This window comes from Lagopus leucura, unplaced genomic scaffold (assembly GCF_019238085.1).
Source record: "Lagopus leucura isolate 7727_CA_CO unplaced genomic scaffold, USGS_WTPT01 Super-Scaffold_1, whole genome shotgun sequence".
Taxonomy (NCBI): domain Eukaryota; kingdom Metazoa; phylum Chordata; class Aves; order Galliformes; family Phasianidae; genus Lagopus; species Lagopus leucura.
The window spans coordinates 17,241,730-17,260,755 of record NW_024962250.1 but is presented as its reverse complement, the minus strand read 5'-3'; the positions used below and the strand labels follow the sequence as shown (position 1 = coordinate 17,260,755).

The window sequence follows — 19,026 nt, the reverse complement described above, 5'->3', positions numbered from 1 at the left end:
AGTAATACCCTTGCAGGAGGAATGTCTGTACTTTCTTTTACTTCTTTTTGGAGACCAAATTAAAAGCTCATCTAATTCAAATGGTGGCTATTCCATCCTCTTAGCCATCTCTTTTCTACTACATATCTCCCTCATTCCTTTCCATTTCCTCAGTTGTGATAACATTCCTCCTTGCTCACTGAGCAGGGATAGTGATCACAGCCTTCATCTTTTTCTATGGCTATAAAATCTGTCACTTCCTAGGTTGTGGTGTTCTTGCTCTTTGAATTAGTGGAATGCTTATGCTGTAGCACCTTCTTCCACCCCCAACTCCCCTTCCTTCTTTCCTTAGAAACAGTGGTGAGTAAAATTAAGTGTGCCTATTCCATAAGGAGGCTTTGTAGTGTCTAGAAATTTAGACGTTAAAAGTGGAAACTAAAGGTGGCTTTGAGATTGGGAGCTCATAACTTGAGAGGACCCTTTGGCGGTAGTCAGTGGAGAAAGAATCTCCTGTGGCTGTTTGCTTTTATTCATCCTTTGATCGAGATGTTTGCCTCCGAAATGGCAAAGTTTAAAGAATATCTACAAAAGCATCTGCTATGAACCAGCCCCTGAGAAAATGACTGTTACTGTAGGCGAACTGGAAATAACATTTCTGTTGCCAGATGAACTTTTAGACAGTTAAATTCTGATCACAGTGGGGAAAGGAAAAGGGAACACCAAGTTATGAAAAACACTTTTATTTAAAAAAGCAACAAAAAAATCTATTTGAAGTTAATTGCATTCCATTTGGAGTACAGCTCATGATACCCACATGCCGTTCAGGTTTACTTTTAGCAAGTAAAATAACTGGAGGTTGTGAGAAACACGGCACAAGCATTTCTCACAAGGTCATTTGATTAGTAACAATTTTATTTTAATCCTCATCATTGTGTAAACTTTTCCCACTTCAAAACAACTGACTTACAGATATCCTAAGCTTAGACACACTTGGACCTTTTAAGTGTCAGATACAAGAAAAGGACTTTCATAAAGAAGACAACACTCATTTAATTCTAAGTGGGATATGGAAAATCCCACTTAGAGAGTTGTAAAACCACATTTTGTGTTTAATTATGAAATATGCTTCTGTCCTTATGTCTGTGGGAATATTTATTGCATGTCTGCCATTGTGCTGCATAAAGTAAAGAAAGAAGTTGCTGGTGAGTTATAACAAATTTGGGAAGTTTATAATGAATTTAGGAAGGAACAAAAAGAACATGCAACGCGGTAGTAAGATGCTACGTGTGTGTACTTCTTGACAGTCTTTCAATCTTTTTCAAGAATTGGATACATATGGAGCTGTACATTCTGGTGAGCGTGCCAGTCCTAAAAGATGTGAGAATCTGATTGTATACATCTCAACGCAGCTGACTGGTATCAGCTAATGTTTTCTTGTGCTTCCTGGACTGTTTTCTGTTGCAAAAAGTAATTTTTAGTTTCTAGTACACTTCTATCTGATACCTGGGCCTGATTAAGGAATTCCAGTGAATAGTAAGAAGCACAGGATCATCCGAATGCCATGCAATATCTCAGAGCAGCTGTTGTCAGCTGAACTGCCTTATCTTGGTGCTTGTAACTTTTGCTGACAAGAGTCTGCACTCTTTGGCTGGGCAGCATTTGTTTTCCCTTGGATTTGGTACCATGCATAAAGATATGAACTTACAGTAGCTGATTCTTCTTGTGAGGAATGCCAGTGTGTCTCTGATGCCATCCCTGGCTCACCAGGATGGGACTCCTAGGTGCTAGGTGGTCATTTGGCTATGGGTGACCACTGTAGGCCCACAGCCCCATATGAAGAAGAGTAAGGACTTTCCTGTGGGAGTGGCTCCCTTATGGTGGCCACTGGGAACATCGTAGGAGACTGAACCCAGTGCCTCTGTCTTGCTGACAAATGGCATTACTTTGTTCTCACCTTTCATTTTATGAGGGAATTTCCTTTTTGGACTCTTTCTGTTCAGAGTAATCTTTCTGTGATCCCTTTCCTCTTTCACGCTACTGCCTGAACAGTCAGTCTCTGTTGTACACCCTATTGCCTTGGGAGAGTCCTGATCCTCCCTTTTTCCTTTCATGGGACAGGCTGAAGCCCTTTTGGTTACACATCCTTGTCTGTGGTCACCAGATTCCATATTTGACTGTTCCAGAGATTTCAGTAAACTAAATAAGCTTTCTGTGCCCTGGGCTCTGCCAACTTTGTAAGCCCTTCTTACTTGTGCCATCCCAACACCTTTTAGTCTGGGTATTCAGCTGAGATCCATGCTGTGCCCTGCTAAGGCTTGACATTCTTGAAGTCCCCAGGTCACAAACACAGCCAACGCTGTTCTACAGCGAGCAGGGAAGCTTAGGTGATAACTGAGATGCCTCTATGAAGAGCAGTCTGCTCTTTCAGCCCTTTCCACACAGTTCCACCTCCATTAGAAGGAGCAAAATAAACTGCCAAGTCTTGGAAGACACCAGACTTGGAAATGGTGACTGATGTCTTACAGACTTCTGGGTGCTGCATTAAAAGCTGACCTGTCTTTCCATTTAGGAGCACTGTGCTCAGCCTCATCAGAAAAAGTGAAACTCTGTAGAGAGGGAGTGAATCTGGGGGATTTGGTGAAAACACTTGAACAAAAAGGAGTTATTTTAATGTGATAATTGTAAGTGAAAGCAAGGAGATTAGTAAGATTGCTTTTCAGTGAATACCCTTTGAGGTGAATTAGCTTTTTTGTTGTCGTCATAGGAATACATTTGAGCAGCATCAAAATGTGAAATACTAACAACAGGATAGAGACATTTGTTCTTTATTTCTTACTGTGAGAACTTCTGGCTCTAAGTTAGCCAGAGCTGTATTTACTCTTTTAGAGCTGTTTTCTTTCTCAAAATGGGTGTTTATGAAAAATACGTAACAGAAAGCAAGCTCATTCTGTGCCAAAAGATTCCTCTCAATCTGATATATTTTTCCTTCGGGACCTTCAGATGCACGAATATTTCTGTGGGTTTGGGAAGGCAACTAGCTGTTTCCTTTGATCAGGTATTAATGTTAGCATTTGGGGGCTAAACCCTTGTCTCAGCTGGGACACTGGAACAGGTTTTTAAGGCCCTTATGGAATTTAGGGCTCGTGCCAGTGTTGATGAATGGACTTCTAAAAACTGACAGGCTTTGTATAAAGCTTGGCTAGGATACTGTGAGCTTGGCACTGGAAGCCCAGATCCTGATCAGATAGATTTGCACGTAGGGAGGCAAGGCCAGGAGAATAGCTGAACAAATTACAAATGACACCTAAAAGAGGAAAAAGAATTTGGAAAACATCACGGATTTGGTGTTTGTGGGTTGATTTCCACAATTCTAGAACTATAGTTTTCATCAGGCTTTCAGTGACTGTCTGACTAACCTGGATCCTGTCCTGAAGTGCAGGGGCTGTGCTTTTGATCACTTATGTTTGGTGAATTGAGGGGGAGAGGGAAGGAAAAAAAGACAAATTAATCCTAGCTAATAAGAGATTTTTCTCACAAAAATAATAATGAACTTGCTCTGCACAAGACTGACCTCTTCTGGGATCATGTGTCTTCATGTTGGGCCTTACGCCTGTAGAAATTCAGCTGTTCTCTTTTCTCCAAGAGAGCATGAGCTCTAACAACACTGCTTTTTGTTGCTCTGTGCAAGGCTGGGTTTACAGACTAGATTCTTCTCGTGGGAAGAATTCAGTTTTGCAGAACCATCAGAAAGATGGTGACATGGCAAGGGAAGGCTTCCACCACTTCCCAATAAATGATGCAGAACGATCGCGTAGCAAATCTTGGGAGCCTACAAAGTAGTGGTATTCTTCCTCTGACGCTCCCTGAGGATTTCTGGTTGCTGCTCTTTCTCCTTTTCTTCTTTGTACTACTGTATCTCCCTCCTATGGGAAAAGTGACTTTCAGGCTGTCAGAGATACTTAAAAACAAACACACAAGTTACAGTTATTGCATGTGTGTTGTGGACCTAATCTTCCTATTGTCTGCTTTCCAATATCTAGTCTGAGCACGAGTATTGTAACAGAAGGCCAGGCATCCAAAGATCTGTTTGCACTGGGAAGAAAGAAAATCCTCTGTATTGCATGTGGAGAGACAAAGATGCCTACTCCTAAAAGCAAAAATTATCAATTAAAAACACTTCTGAATGAGTAGAGCCCATGGCTGATGAATGATCTAGGAGAAATGTATTGATGCTCTTGATTAAGAGTGGCACAGCACAGCTGGAATTCAGCAGTTTAGCTGGCAAAAGTCCTAGGAAGAATGAAGCAGAAGAGGTTCTCTTTGAGGACTGGAACATAAAGTACCAGGAATGTTTTATTTCACTAATATATAGAAAGAGTACTTTTATTTCTCTGCTTACAAAACTGCCAGTATGATATGCAGCTTTCCCAACATGCAAGCTCTACAGGAGAGAAATGCCTACCTGTAAAACATTTTGTTAATCCCATCACCTTTGGCTAATGTTTCAGCTTCTTACAGTGCTGTGGCCTGATGTGATGGGCTTTGTTTTGCATGTGTAGCAGAAAACTGACTGATAAAAGAACAAACAGAGCAAGTAGGAAGATCCTAATCATGTGGGATTTACAGATGATAGAAAAGGTTGCCCATACTGAAGTCTGTGCTTGTATACTTCTAAACCTCCAACATGCGTGATATGAAATAGTTATTTGCATTTGAAAGAGATAAAAACCGTGTATGTTGATTTATGAAGCTCCTCAAAAAACTCTAAAACATAAGATTGAATATTTGAATTTTAAAACAAATTTAAGTCCATGTTTGAGTTGTAATAAACCTGAGTGGAGGCATCATTCATGTATAAGGTACCAGATTTGGCATTTTTAACAAGGTGTTGCAATTGCTCTCACTGGAGATGATTTGGATTGATGTAAACATGATCACTGAGCAAAATCTTACTGTAACATAGGGAAGCATTACTGATTTGTATCAAGAATGTTATACTCATACGGGCATTTAAACCAAGCAGTGGTCTTGAGGTTTCTCTTCTTGGACTACAATGTGCTGGTTTTCTGTAGCCAAGGACCTGGCTGCTTATTTTCTTCTTGAGGACAAAGTGTGATACTGGAGACTCAGCCTTGCCCTGCTTTTAATTAAATGCAAACATAGATCCCCTGTGAGTAGCTTTATTTTGTGCTTGCAAGAAGGAGTTATAAGATGATCTTTAAAGGTCCCTTCCAACAAATGATTTTGTGAGTTCAGGGTCCCTTCCATCCTAAGCCATCCTGTGATCCCATGAAGAATGACCAGTCTTGAGATATGAAAACTGGAGTTGTGTTGGGTTTTGTTAACAAAAAACTGTGCAAATGTGTGACTTAACAGAGGCATCAGAATAGGTCTAAAATGTGCTGACCCTCCTTGCATTTAAAGCACGAATACTGCCTGTACTATTTTACTTAAGGCTCCCAGCTAGGCAAGTGGCTGTCTGGCCCTTACCTGGCTTTTCAGCACAAACCTTTGAGGGAACTATGAGGATGTGCAGTACATAATAGCTGGCTATAAATGGAATATGCTTACCTAATTGCCCTATGAAGAGCAACTGAGGGAACTGGGGCTGTTTAGTCTGGGGAAGAGGAGGCTGAGGGGAGACCTTATTGCTCTCTTCCAATACCTGAAAGGTGCTCACAGTGAGAGCAGGGTTGGCTTCTTCTCACTGGTGACAGGTGACAGGATGAGGGGAAATGGCCTCAAGTTGCACCGGGGAGGTTTAAGTTGGATGTCAGGAAAAACTTCTTTACTGAAAGGGTTGTTAAGCACTGGAATAGGCTCCCCGGGGAGGTGATTGAGTCACCATCCCTGAGTGTGTTTAAAAACCACTCAGATGCAGTGCTCAGGGGCATGATTTAGTGGAGGGTTGTTACATTTAGGGTAATATAGTTAGGTTGTGGTTGAACTTGATGATCTTTAAGGTCTTTTCCAACCTGAGCAATTCTATCATTCTATGAAACGCCAGCTTACTTTAAAGATTATTTTCTCTACAATAATTATAGTCATCTTGTACGAGCTACTTCCACAGAGGTATTTCAGGAAAAGGACTATCTAACAAAAAAAGTAATAGGAAGTAATAGCTCAGGTTGTGTAAATTGGAAATTTTAATGTTCACTGAGATCTTTTAAGATTTCTCTTCGCAAAGTTTTTTTTTCTTTTGGTACATTAACAGAATGTTTGAAGTATTAAAATTGTCTTCAGTTGCCTTATCTGCCTACTGTGTGTTCACACAACAAATCTGAAGATCTGGCTATGAAGCTGGGTATCAGTTAGACCTGTCTTCAGCTGTAGTACAAAGACTGCAAATTAAGTTCCTGAGCACATAAACCAAACTAATTTATTTCCAATTTCTGTTTACATAGCTTGCTGAAGCAACAAATCCTGTAAGCTGTGATTTAGGAGAGCTCTCTGTAGAACTGACCAGGGATCAGTGTATCACTGACTGCCACGAGTTTTGAACAAAAAGCAATCGGTGTATTTTTCTCAGAACTTGGTTGTCAGCTGCAGAGTTAACACTGTCTAGGAAGAGTACCTCCCTCGGTGGCCATTTGGTGTGTCTTTCAGTTAAAAACTCTGGTCTTTCTAAAATTCCTTCTGTGCAATGCTTTGCTGAGAAGAGCACTGAACACCCATTCCCATCTTACTGGAAATGTTGGTAGTTGATGGATAGTTGGTCTAGATGATCTTGGAGGTCTTTTCCATCCTTGGTGATTCTATGATTCATGCTTCTGGAACAAACTGCCTCAGGAAGTAATAATCATAGAACAGCTTGCGTTGGAAGGGACCCTAAACTATTGAGTTCCAACCCCACTGCCACAGGCAGGGTTGCCACCTACTAGATCAGGCTGCTCAGGGCAGCAAACCTGGCTTGGAATGCTTCCATTTAACTACATTGAAGTCATTCTTCCAAATGTTTTTGACCCTGTTCTCACAAATAAACATAGCGTACATGCAGGGAATGAGAAGAATGAACTGTGACGTTCAGTCCTTGCTGACTGATCTATGGGAGAACATTCACTACAACAACTATCATTAACACCATAATAAATGTATTTATTGAGTTGGCGAACTTGGATGTATAAAGTAGTAATGTGGAGTACCTTACAAGACTCAGCTTAGATAATTAAGTAACACTGAGTTTTGATAAGAGTCTAGTTTATATAAATCTTTACTGACACATTCATTGTGATTTTTAAGGAAGAGATCAACTGTATTTCTTGCGTAGATGTTCTGAAAAAAATTCTATGGGGAGGGGGAAAGTACTGCTTCTAAAGCAGAATTAGCATCAGATGCTGAAGAATAGTGCAAAGAAATGCTGACAAACACATACAGTACACCAGTAATTCTTAGGGTGTCACTATTTGTTAATAAATCCGCATTGTTTCCTTATGAGTACTTCAGACCTCTTATTGAAAGGCAGATGTGATATTTTCAGAAGGAATATTTCTAGAGGCAGAGACTCAAATCTATCATGCTGTCTTCTCTCAATCCCTGTACACGCTCTCTGGAGCTGTCAGTACTGGCAGATGTTAATTATATAATGAAAATCCTTGAACTGCTGCCTGTTCCTGCACCAGCTCTACCTACAGCAACTTAACGTTATAATGTGTTTTAAACATGTGCTTATTAAACAGTTACTGAGCTGTACTATGAGTAGGGCTTGGTTTCTTCCCAAACATAACAGTCCAAGCAATTACAATAAAAAGTGCAGAAGAAAATCATTAAAGTATTTACAGTTTGAAACTGTAAGACTATTTAGACAAGTAGATGAATAAAAACACATAAGCTTAACAGACAAAGCTAAACTACTGTATCAAAAACTTGTACTGAAGGTAATTTCAAATACAACTTCAGACCACTGAGCGAAGATGGTGCAGAACCAAGGACTTTGGTAAAGTTAAAGGGTGACAGCTAGAAGCTGCAGTCGTCGTGCACTAAGGCTGTTTGTCTGTGGTCCTGAAAGGCAGTTTTGTCATTTCAGTTTTGTTTAATGAAGATAGCTGGCTTTCATGAACACAGCTCCTGAAGAAAGACTTGACCTTTTCTTCAAAATATTGCTTTGTTTACTGGAACAGAAATTGTCTATGAGATCTTGAAAATGCTATGTTGATCAGACAGCTCTGTCATAGCCACACTTAATACTGCATTTAGAAAGTAATATGACTTAATGCTCAACAAAAATATCGCACATTTTAAGGTTTATTTCAGAAATGTTGATATACACAGTACTAATTACAGATTTCTTGAGAAGATATATTAATGAAGCTGCTGTAAGTTTTAATATTGTGACAAAATAACAGATTTGAAGTTATCTGAATGCTGTAGCAGTTCTTTAATTTGTCATGGTGACATTCAGGTCATGGTGTTTCAGTCTTAATTCTGGCCAAGCTGGGACAGCTACACATGAAGAGACAGAAATGATTAGGTTGGTAACATTATTCTTTCAGCATGTTAATATTCAGTGCATACAGTAAACGTTTTGTCCTACAAGCCTTGTGAGAAATAACCAATTAAAAGCATGCAAGTGATAGAATATTTAATGCATAACCCCACACAAGAGGTTCTAGGTTTCAAATCCTGAGATATGAATAAATTTCAGCGTTAAGGCTGGTATGTACAATCAGGGTTGGTGAAACAAGGAAATTAAGCTCATTGAAGAACTGTATGATGGTAAGCAGCATTTGTTTTTTCTCCTTCATGTGTAACAGACCTTAGTGAATTTAGTTCTTCAAAATGTAGGTCTGAATAATTTAGGGAGGCAGTAAAAGCACAGGTGGTGACAGCTACTGGAGGGCTGAGCACTGTGAATAACTTGTATTTTGCAGTTTTGCTGGAGAGGGTCAGAAGTAACAGCATCACAACTTTCTTTTTAATGCTGTTTTTTTTAAAAAAAAAACAAAAAACAAAAAAAGCCAAACAACTGGGGATAACCTGAAGCTCCCACAGTTCCAATATTCCTAAACAGCAAAACTTAAACACAGATTTCAAGACTGCAGTTGAATAGCAATTTTTAATTCAAGAGAGTTGATAGAATAGCCTGGAAAGATCCTATTTGTGGAAAAAAAGTGTCAGAACTTCAGAACTGATTTTCTCCCCCCCCCGTAAGTTTTATGTTAAGCTAGTTTCAAAGAACTATTCCAGCTGCATTGCCTGTTAACTCACACTGACAACATAGGCCTTCTAAAGTTAGCAACGGTGACTCCAAACCCCCTATTTAAATAAAGTGAAGAACAGTAACAAAACTGTATCATTTTTTCACATCAATTTGTTTTTACAGAGACAAAAATCCATAGAGATAGAAGTTAAAAACCAGTCACAGAAGTCACAGTTATTACAGTAACAAGTATTACAGAGTTACTGTTACAAGTACCTACCTGCTTTATAAACTGTGTAGCATTAAATAGTTCACTGCAGCCATAGAGGATGTGTTTGCCTTGTTTCCCCTAAGAAAAAGAAAAGATGGGAAGAAATCAAGTGTTAGGAGTAGCACCAGTGGCTTCTATGAACTGCATACTAAAAAGTGTATTTCTCCATGATCCTTAAGTCCTACAGCTCTGCCTGTGATAGAGCTAGAAAGTTTCTGTTATTTATTTCCATATTTGAAAAATTATTTTTTTTTAAAAAAAAAAAAAACAAAACCAAAAACCAACTGAAACAATATTATGTTGAATTTAGTTGGATACATAATGATCCTAGCCTGCAGTGAGCAGTCTGATAGTACTTGTCTGACAACGCAGCATTGCAGAAGTGAAAAAATGGTGTAAGTAATGCATAGTTTTAGACTGAGTTTATGCCCAGCATTGGCTAATAATCCCACAGCTCCTCAAAGCTCGAGTGCAGGCTCCAGCAATCTGTCTCACTCTTGAATTACTGAGTACTTTCCCTTATAGTCAGAATGGGTTTGTTTTTCTTGTTTTTTTGATCACTGATGTGATTTTAAAACAACAATAAACACACAGAAAGCACCTTACTAGCTCTATGTGAGTGATAAATGATAAGCAGCCAGGGAACTGAGAGGACAAATACAGAAGAGGACTCACTGTTTTTTTCTGATACAAAATTAAAAATTGCTTTAAAAAAGGCAAAACAGGAAGAGGAGCCTCTTCAAAATGATTTTGTTTCATAGCTGATAACAGCTGTGCTGTTTCAGCAGAGTCACAGAACTGGATTTTAACAGTGGCTGGTGGGCACATGCTAATTTGGGAGATGGTAATCCTGCTTCATCTCCTCATCTTTATTAATTTGGAGTAGTTTGTTGCAATAAGTTGTTCTTGTCACTAAGCAAAAGCTTGAACTTGGTTCTCCCCACCTTTCAGCTACATTTAATCTTGAAGCCTGAACAGGTCTGATTTTGATCTAAACTGGAATCTTGACACTCTATTTTCTGTAATATGAATGGCAGCACTTACTGCTGCACAGTAACATAAACATAAAGAAACACTAGGCACAACTGTGAAGCGAGACTGTTGCCTTTTTAGGCTGCAAAATACACATTCCTGTAAAATCCATCTTATGAAAACAAATTCTACTAAAAGTGTAATTTTTGAATACAAGCATATCCATGCTCCAAGGTAATTACTCAGCACACTTAGCTGTATCACCCAGAAGTTAGTGGAGCCAAGCTGAAGCTGCTTAGCCTTGTAAATAATGCAACACCAGAGCTTGTTGTTTTGTTTTTTTTAAAGCTGTGCAGAATTTGATTTTGTTGTGCAAAATGATAATGTCTAGCTGAGGCAGGCAGCCAGGCAGCACTTATTTCCTTTCATATATTGTTAAAAACAAAAGAACAAGCCAAATTTCTTTGTGCTTTGAAGTTTTGGTGATGCATTTTCAGCATGTTGTTGGCCAATGTATGTTTTTCAAGGTACAATCTTCCTAACTATGAACAATATTTATGATGAAGTGAGATTCTAGCACAGAACTGAAAATAACTGGGTTTAAGGGTTAAGTCTCCTACAAAAACCCCCGAAATGCCAAAGCTGAACACTGCTTCCTGTTTCAGAAAGCTTTCACAGATTTTCTGTGTTTTCAGTGGCAAACTGGTAAAAACTGATAGTGCTTAAAAAAATAAAGCAGTGAATAAAATCTTTGTATCTGCTTGCGAGGACAGACCTGTTGGGTTTTTTCTTCCTTTTCAGTCTGAAGGACAACTGATTGAATTTTAGAATAATTAATAAGCTACATCTGGTGAGACAACAGATGCTGGAACTACACCACATGCATGGAAGTGTGCCAAACTGCACTGGCTAAGCCTGGAAGAGCCATGTGGTGAGGTGGGCAAGTCTCCTGGGAGAAGGGTGAATGGAATCAAGTTTTCAGTAACTTCTCTTTGTTTTTCAGAAGCGAGGGGCTAACCAAGCACAGGTGAAGGAGACTTCCCTCTTGCAAGGTCATAAGCCACTACTGAAATAGTCTGGAGAAATGTACAGCACATTTCAGCTTAAACTGCAGGTCTAATCTCTGTCAATGTCTCTGAAATTTTTGGTCCTCCTGTCCTCTCCTGTACCCCACAACTGTGTAACTTTCCTTTTCCTCTCTTTTTCCCAATTCTGACCAGCTCTGTTCCAAAACAGCTGCCCGCTAAAGGAGGAAAACAGCCGTGTGCAGTTCTGACTTCATGTTCTGCAAGATATACTGGAACAGGAATGTAAAACACTCAGGTCTTGGCACATGAAAAAATACTTTTCTGTTACTAATGTTGCATATGTATTATTTTCAGGGAAAAGCCTTGATCCAGAGAGAAGCATAGCAAGGTAAAATCTAGAAGGAAGAATAGTATTTTGCTGCTCTTACCTAATTCAAAACTTCATCAAGTTTTCCTTTGTTTCCTTTTTACATCTGGAAAGTGCTTCTACCTCATTTCTGCTCCCAAAGGAATTCTAAACATGTTGGTTTTTTTCAGCTGCTGTTTTTGGTGTACGTACATTCTGTTTAGGCTGGCCAGGTGGAACTAGAGACTTCAGATCTCTTTACCTCCCCCATCAATTATACAGTTGGTTCCATATTTTTTTAATTTGCACATCACATGATTTCTACACAGAATCACATGATCCAGCATGCTGAGAACGAGCTGCCTGTTACTTCTAAACTTCTAAACATAGCCAAGAAGCATTAAGAGATGGATGCAAACGTGATCCTTGCTTTGATAGGTGGCACACTGCTTGCAGTCAGAAATGCAACATGAACAAAAATGCCAGAAACAGTAACTAGCATTCTGAAATTATCATCCCTGTTTTCCATTGAATTCTTACATACTTTTTTCCCTGCATGGTATGCATAGTACCAGTGTAACCCTGAATTTCATAAGACTTAATTATGTCTCATAATACAGTGTCTGAAACTGTTTATATCTGAAACTATGTAACGGTTTATATCAGTAAGTTAGAAACTACAAACAGAAGTGCACATACCTTTATGTAGTCAATAAGATTTTGATATTCAATATAGTTGCCTCCACCAACTACGAAGACTATTGCCTAAAATACAACATGAACATAATCAGAACATGTAATCAAATCCTTAATGTTGCAGTAGTGAAGTATATACCCACATCAGTTAATACAACAAAAACTGTCTTCATCATGCTTCAGTCTGATAAGAACCCAGCACAGATTAACTAGCTCTCCCCTCCAAGAACACGAGAGTTTTACTGGGATGCAAAATAACAAATACTTATTTTAACATATTTCTTTGTCCTACTACGAAATAGGTGAAACAGGCAGTTTCAACACATTGCATTTTTGTGTGGAGATGGCTCCAGTTCCACAAGAGCAGCTGGAGTATTTTTGTGGATGCTTGCAAACTAATTTGAAAAATAAAATATTTCTATTTATTAAAAGAACACTTCTTCATTGTCTTTCCCCTTCCTACTTAGTACTGTAACAAGGTACAAAAGGCAGCAGTATTTTCTGGGCTATATTTAAAACATGTTGAACAATTAATGAATAGAATAAGGAAATGTAACAGTTCCATTCTTTGAATTAACAATTCACTATCCAGTATTGTCTGATGTAGCCTTAATCTCTATCATTTTTGCTATGGCAGATCCCTGTGACACAGAAAAGTTTTTTTTTTTTTTGCACAGGAGGAGAATTAAATCATCCAGAAAACTTGGGGATGTGCACACAGTGCTGAGGCAAACTTGGTAATGAACAGGTAAGTAAGTCTTCTATTTGTAAACATTTCTGTTGAAAAATACCAAACTTTACTGGCAGTTGTAGGAAATGAAAAAGGAGCACGTGGCAGCAGGAGCTGTTCTGCTGCTTTTGTGAGTTGTTTCCTTAAATCACAGAGGTTGCTTAAAGAAGTCTCACTTAAGTTCATAGCAAACGCTATCGTTTATGACTGAAAAGAGAATTAAATTTAGAGAGCACTGTAAAGGTCTAGTATAAAAATGGGGGTGTTAAATTACTGAGTACCCAAATATGGTGTTATTACTATAGTTATCTCCAGAAGCGTTTTTGAGATATTTTTTTTCCTTCACTGTTATTTAACGCTTACACAGCTCACTGAAGATGGAGAGACATTTTCAGAATGGCAGCTCACTGCAATTAATACTAGAGGTAAGCAAAATAAGCGATTCTTGCAAAGCAAGGTCTCTTCTTTATTACCAAAAAATGCTATTTTCCTTTTTATTTTTATACATGCACACTGACAAGTAACTTCTACACGACTCACCTCCTGGAATGGATTTTTGTTTCGTGGAACTGAGCTAGAAAGAAAGAAAAACACCTACAACTTAAATCTTATTAGACATTTATGTTTATATCAGCATTCTTAGTACTAATACCTGTGTTTATGGAATTCTAAACTATATTAGACAAAAATGTGAAGTACAATGCAGAAAGGCAAGTATTGTTCAAAGCTATTATTGAATTATTTTTCATGAAAAATAATCATTTATAGGAACACATACACAAAGTGAATAGCTTTACCTTCCTCAGTTTTAAGGTTGAATCATGAGTTTTATGACAGTGTTTCTTTTATGCTCAAAACTCCAGTGCTGCTAGCTAGGAGCACAACCACAGTGAGAGACACAGGAGTAACAACTGCATCAATGTGATCAGCATCTATGTGACGCCTGCACTTCTGCTTACAGATGCTTCAGAATCCCAGAAGTGATTATCAGTTACAGCAACATCAGAATTAAAATGACAAGGAAGTTCAGGTGGTAGAGAAAAATCCTCAAAATGTTATAAAAGCAGCATGAAAAAGAGTTGCAGTGCAGCTGTGATAATACTTCATATTCATATTCTTTGAAATTTGCTTCCCATTATTACTTAATGCTATTGGAAATTTAATTTCCATGATCCAAGAACAGATGGAAGCTGGACAGATGAAATTCTTATTCAATGCAAATAACTAAAAGCAGGGGTATATATCCACCGAGAAATAAACCTCTAAAATTAAATGAGCCAATAGCTCTCCCACAGCTGAGTTTTTAGAAGGCATGTTAAAATTACAGTCTCTGTTATCTACAATATTAGAAGCAAGGTTATCAGGCATGGATACTGCTCCCAGAAGCAGAAGACAGAAGCCTGTAAACTTCTAGTGCAATTCCTCTTTCATTCTTACAGTTTACCAGTGAAGTGATTGCCCCTTCATGTATGAGCACATGAACTTACATGTGCACCTGTCTATACAGGAGCAAACGCAGCCTGTTATGTTTTCAAAGATCTACTGAACGATCACTAAACAGGGTTGTACTCAAATAGAAATTTTGGTGGGCTGCTCAGTGACTTTTTCATTTAACAGTGTAAAAACAGTTTCAAAGAAACCAAGCAGTATTTTAAAAAAATTCTAACATTAATTACTATTAAATACCATTACACATTCCTGTGACTGGTGTACAAATTAGCAGCACAGTCACTGGAACAGTGATCTTCTTTTTGACAGAAACATACCTGGTTGATCCAGGTTTCAGTTGTGATTTCCTTCCATATCAACCATCTTGTCTTAAAATGAACAGTTAGAGATCTTATAGAGTCAGCAATAACATAAGAATTATTTCAAGTTAGCCTTTTCCCAGAGAAGGAAATGAGCAAAACTGACAGTAGACTCACCTGTCACTGCCCCGTAGCATCTTGGGGTCAAAGTATCGGTAGTCATCTGTCTCCTATTCAAAAGAATGTTTACATCTCAAAAGATATGGATTTAGGCTCATGAACTTCTGCATTTGTTCCATGAAATGGCAATCAGTCAAACCCCCATGATTTTCCAGTTCCAGCAGATGCATCACTCCAAGTTAATTGGGGTGTGCACACATAATATTTGTACATAACTGAACCAGGGAAGCATAAACAGAGATAAACTGTTTCTGATTCAGCTACACTTGATTATTACACAATTTCCAAGACATACTTCTGTTGGTTGCATAATAAATCCCAACAGAAAAGCAATATGTAGAAAGAAAGATTAAGCTGTCACCAGCTTTAGAAGAACATCAGGCAGTTAGTTGTGACTGACTTACAAATGCTAACATTTTCCAGGTTACAGAGATCTGCTAGTGATTTAATACCATAAACCAAAACACTTCTAAGGCAATGAATACAAAATACAAGATAGATCAAAATCTGCTACTGTTACGAAACTTACCCTTTTAATTTCATGATTTATGACTGCTATTAAACCAAAATTAAGCTTGTGAGGAAGAAATGAGTTCCACAAGAATTTGAAAAGTTTGACTGTCTAAACTATAAAAGTTTCTTTTTTCTTCATGCAAAACAGTGAGGCACTTCCAATATTTTTACTGGCAACAAGCAGGGTTTTTACCAAGTCTTACAGATGAAAAACAAAGCTTCTTAATAACTGTTTCTGACAACTGCTTGGCTTTAGTCTGTTTCTATACTACAGTTTCATCCAGGTATTTTACATCATGGATGAAGTGTATGTGAGTCTGAACTGGATTTCAGCTGGGTGCTTACAAGCAAGATCTCTGCATTCTGTGGAACAAATAATCTTCTAGTGGTAGAAAACTAGCTGTAGGATTTACTAGTGCACACAAGGTAAATCTATACATAATATTACAAAATACTTAATATACATGCAGCAGTTAGACATAAAGAAAATATAATTTGATATTAAGAACCTTTGCAATTATATAAAACATATATCCTCACATGTATCTTATTAAAGAATTTAATTTTAAATTTAATTTCATACTGACTATATAAATAAATGCATTTATACTCTGCAATGGAAATTTCAGCGACAGTCACCAAGTCTGCCCCCATTCATGACCTTGGAGCCTGGTTTGTAGTGGTGGTACAGCAACTCTAAAAAGTGAGAGCTAGAAACATGTGGAAAGCACTAAATGGGACTGAGACGTATTTGAGAAAACCTCAGCAGGGTATCTCTGATTTTATTTCAGGCATTAGTCCATAATTCCTTCTAATTATAAGAGTTATATAAGATCAAAAACATTTTTTCATTATTACTTCTGAGTATCTCTCCTGTGGGCATAAAATTAAATAAATACTAAATTGACACTGGAAAAGTGGCCAACAAATAGCAACGCGTTGTGTTTATTTTCCTTCTTGAATTTACTTACTCAAAGAGTATGTGTTAGGACTCCTCCTTAAAGGCTTGCCTGGTCTCGTATGACTTGCAAGGTAGGACTTCCTGTTTTGGATCAGGTATTCTCATCTTTGACATGGTAGAGAACCAACTTAACCTAACAGACTGAAACAATCTTTCCTTTTTCAAGTGAGAAGATCAGTGTTTTCTTGAGGATCGCTGTAGCAGAAATGCAAAGTCACAGCCTGAAGCAATTACTGAGCAGCTGGTGGGAAGGCAGGGCCAACCCAGGGGAGCTCAGGTGGATGCAGTGCACCTGAGTGACCAGAATCCACCCCTTCCCAGACTTCATTTAAGAGTCAGCAGTAGAGATGAGGGCATCTCTTGCTGGAGATCCCTGTCTACCTGAGGCCTTCTAAAGGTAAGAGCTTCCTTCCTCTGTTTCTGTGGCTGTTAGATTTGATTAAGTCCTCACTTGATCAGCCTGGGACCTTGCTGCTCAGCTGTCACTTGCTGCACTTTCCATTGTATTACACTAGCAAAGTGATCTTGGCTGCCTTCTCTGACTACAAGGTGAGAGCGTCACATCAGCAAGAAGAAAATGTATGAATTGTAAACTTCTCCAGCTAAGTCCCTAAACTTGGAGCCAGAGGAAGCTAGCATTTATTTTAAAATTTTGTTTGTTTTCACCTACCAGTTTTTAACTTCTGATTTCCGTATTAAGTGTTCTGAGTGACCTCTACTGGTTGACCAGATACATTAACCCTGTACATCTTCTCAAAGTCCTACAAATAGGGACAGCAATCTACTCTGCTGCTGAAAATAACACCTATTTATTTCCACTTAACAATCATGACTCACTACCTATAAAGTACAATTAAAAAAAGCTACATATAAAATAAAAAAGCTATAGATTATATACATATAGATATACATATAGATTTATATACATAAAAAAGCTATAGATTGGTTATTTACCTCTGCTTCTATTATTTACCTGTCTCTCCCTATTGCTAATATCTGAAGCAGCAAGTAGACTATGCTAAATCTACTGTATTTTGCTACTTTCCATGCACACCTACCTATGTTTCTGTCATAACCACTGCAGTGTGGAGCCCACCCTGAAACCTGTTCGTCCTGGATAGCTCAGAAGAGCTGACAAGTGAACGGCTAACTCATACAGGCACACACTGTTAAAGATGGACTGCTGGATACAAATGGCACTAGCAGACCAGCTCTGAATAATGCAAAAATTCAGCTAGAATTGCAAAAATCCATGTGTTCTTTGTACTACATTTATTTTTGTAGTATCATACCTCTACGTATAGATAAACTAATGTGAGATATTACTGTTTTTATATCTCGTGTGATTATGATGTCATTAAAATGAGAAACAGTCATTAAAGGTTGTTCTGAATCACCTGAAAGTCATTTTCTTTTTTTTTTTTTTCAAAGCCATTTTTAAAGGTTGAGTGTCTGCCACATCCTATTACTATCTTATGTACAGGATGGTCACATCAATGATTCATTGAAGGAATTAAAAAAAAAAAAAGGCTTAGACAAAAGATTTCTGGCTATTTTTAGCTGTACATTCTAGCACTCGTGTTGACTGTGCACAATCAAAGCTTTGTTAACTTTGGCAAATTTAAGATTTCACAGGAACAACGGGAAGAGCGGACTTTCCTGACAAAGCAATCAACCAAACTGGTTTCAAGTGAAAGACTGCTAAAACATTTTGCTCTAAACAGCAAAGTTTCAAAGATGAGGGAAGGAAGACTTTCTGTACTAACCCTGTTCGTATCTACTTAAGTTTTAATACTGTGCTCTTAAAAGAAATCCCTTTGATTCAAGAACAATTGCAGACCATTGTTTAACCTCTACAAATTCAGGAGTAACAGAAGATCAGTATAATACAAAAGCTCAGTCTAGGCCTTTCCTCCCCCCCCAAGTAAAAAAAAGACAGTTTGAAACACCATCAAGTGTCATGATTAATGTACTTTTACGCTAAATAAATTGTACGGAATAATTATGTCAATGTTTCTATTGGTGAAATAAAGCACTGCATTCTTTGTTTACAATAAGTACGGTATATTACCATTACAAAGCCTAAAGATTTCATTGGACATATTACCTCTTTGACAATTACCTATTTGACAATTATCTCCTATGTGAAAGCAGTTATACTCACTGGGTTTGACTTCATCTCCATAAGGTTGTCCAATATACGTGTGACTGGTAGGTTCTACAAAACAAAACATGAAATTAATGAAATACTCAATTGCTTGCTAAGCCTTATTCATAGGACAATCAACAGAACATTTGAAACACTGCTTTAAAATGTTTGGCTCGTGTTTTGAAGTAGCTGAACAGTACCAAAGTAGACAGTAACTGTCTAATTCAGGTGATGGTACTGCAATCTTTTATTTTTTAAAATAATTACTTCTCAAAGCTAAAGTGCTTCCTCAGCAGTCAACACTCAATATGAGACCC

General features: G+C 38.0%; 1 protein-coding gene and 1 long non-coding RNA gene across 3 annotated transcripts in view; one reads left to right on the top strand and one right to left on the bottom strand.

Annotated features, from left to right (window-relative positions):
- Positions 1 to 8,202: 8,202 nt before the first annotated feature.
- Positions 8,203 to 19,026, bottom strand: part of SCFD1 (sec1 family domain containing 1) — a 45,599-nt gene continuing 34,775 nt past the window's right edge. The window contains exons 20-25 of one of the 2 annotated variants that reach the window (XM_042864836.1): positions 18,725 to 18,778; positions 15,084 to 15,136; positions 13,699 to 13,732; positions 12,432 to 12,497; positions 9,396 to 9,464; positions 8,203 to 8,418 (exon numbers count right to left, since the gene is read on the bottom strand). In XM_042864836.1, the coding sequence (XP_042720770.1) occupies positions 8,395 to 8,418; positions 9,396 to 9,464; positions 12,432 to 12,497; positions 13,699 to 13,732; positions 15,084 to 15,136; positions 18,725 to 18,778 (300 nt within the window). In that variant the 3' untranslated portion in view covers positions 8,203 to 8,394. Of the gene's footprint in view, positions 8,419 to 9,395; positions 9,465 to 12,431; positions 12,498 to 13,698; positions 13,753 to 15,083; positions 15,137 to 18,724; positions 18,779 to 19,026 lie in introns of those variants that run through there. The other variant, XR_006177706.1, reaches the window with a different exon arrangement.
- LOC122176379 lies at positions 13,112 to 16,812 on the top strand. Its single transcript, XR_006177707.1, has 3 exons — positions 13,112 to 13,176; positions 13,526 to 13,583; positions 16,727 to 16,812. It is a non-coding gene; the product is annotated as an uncharacterized LOC122176379 (long non-coding RNA).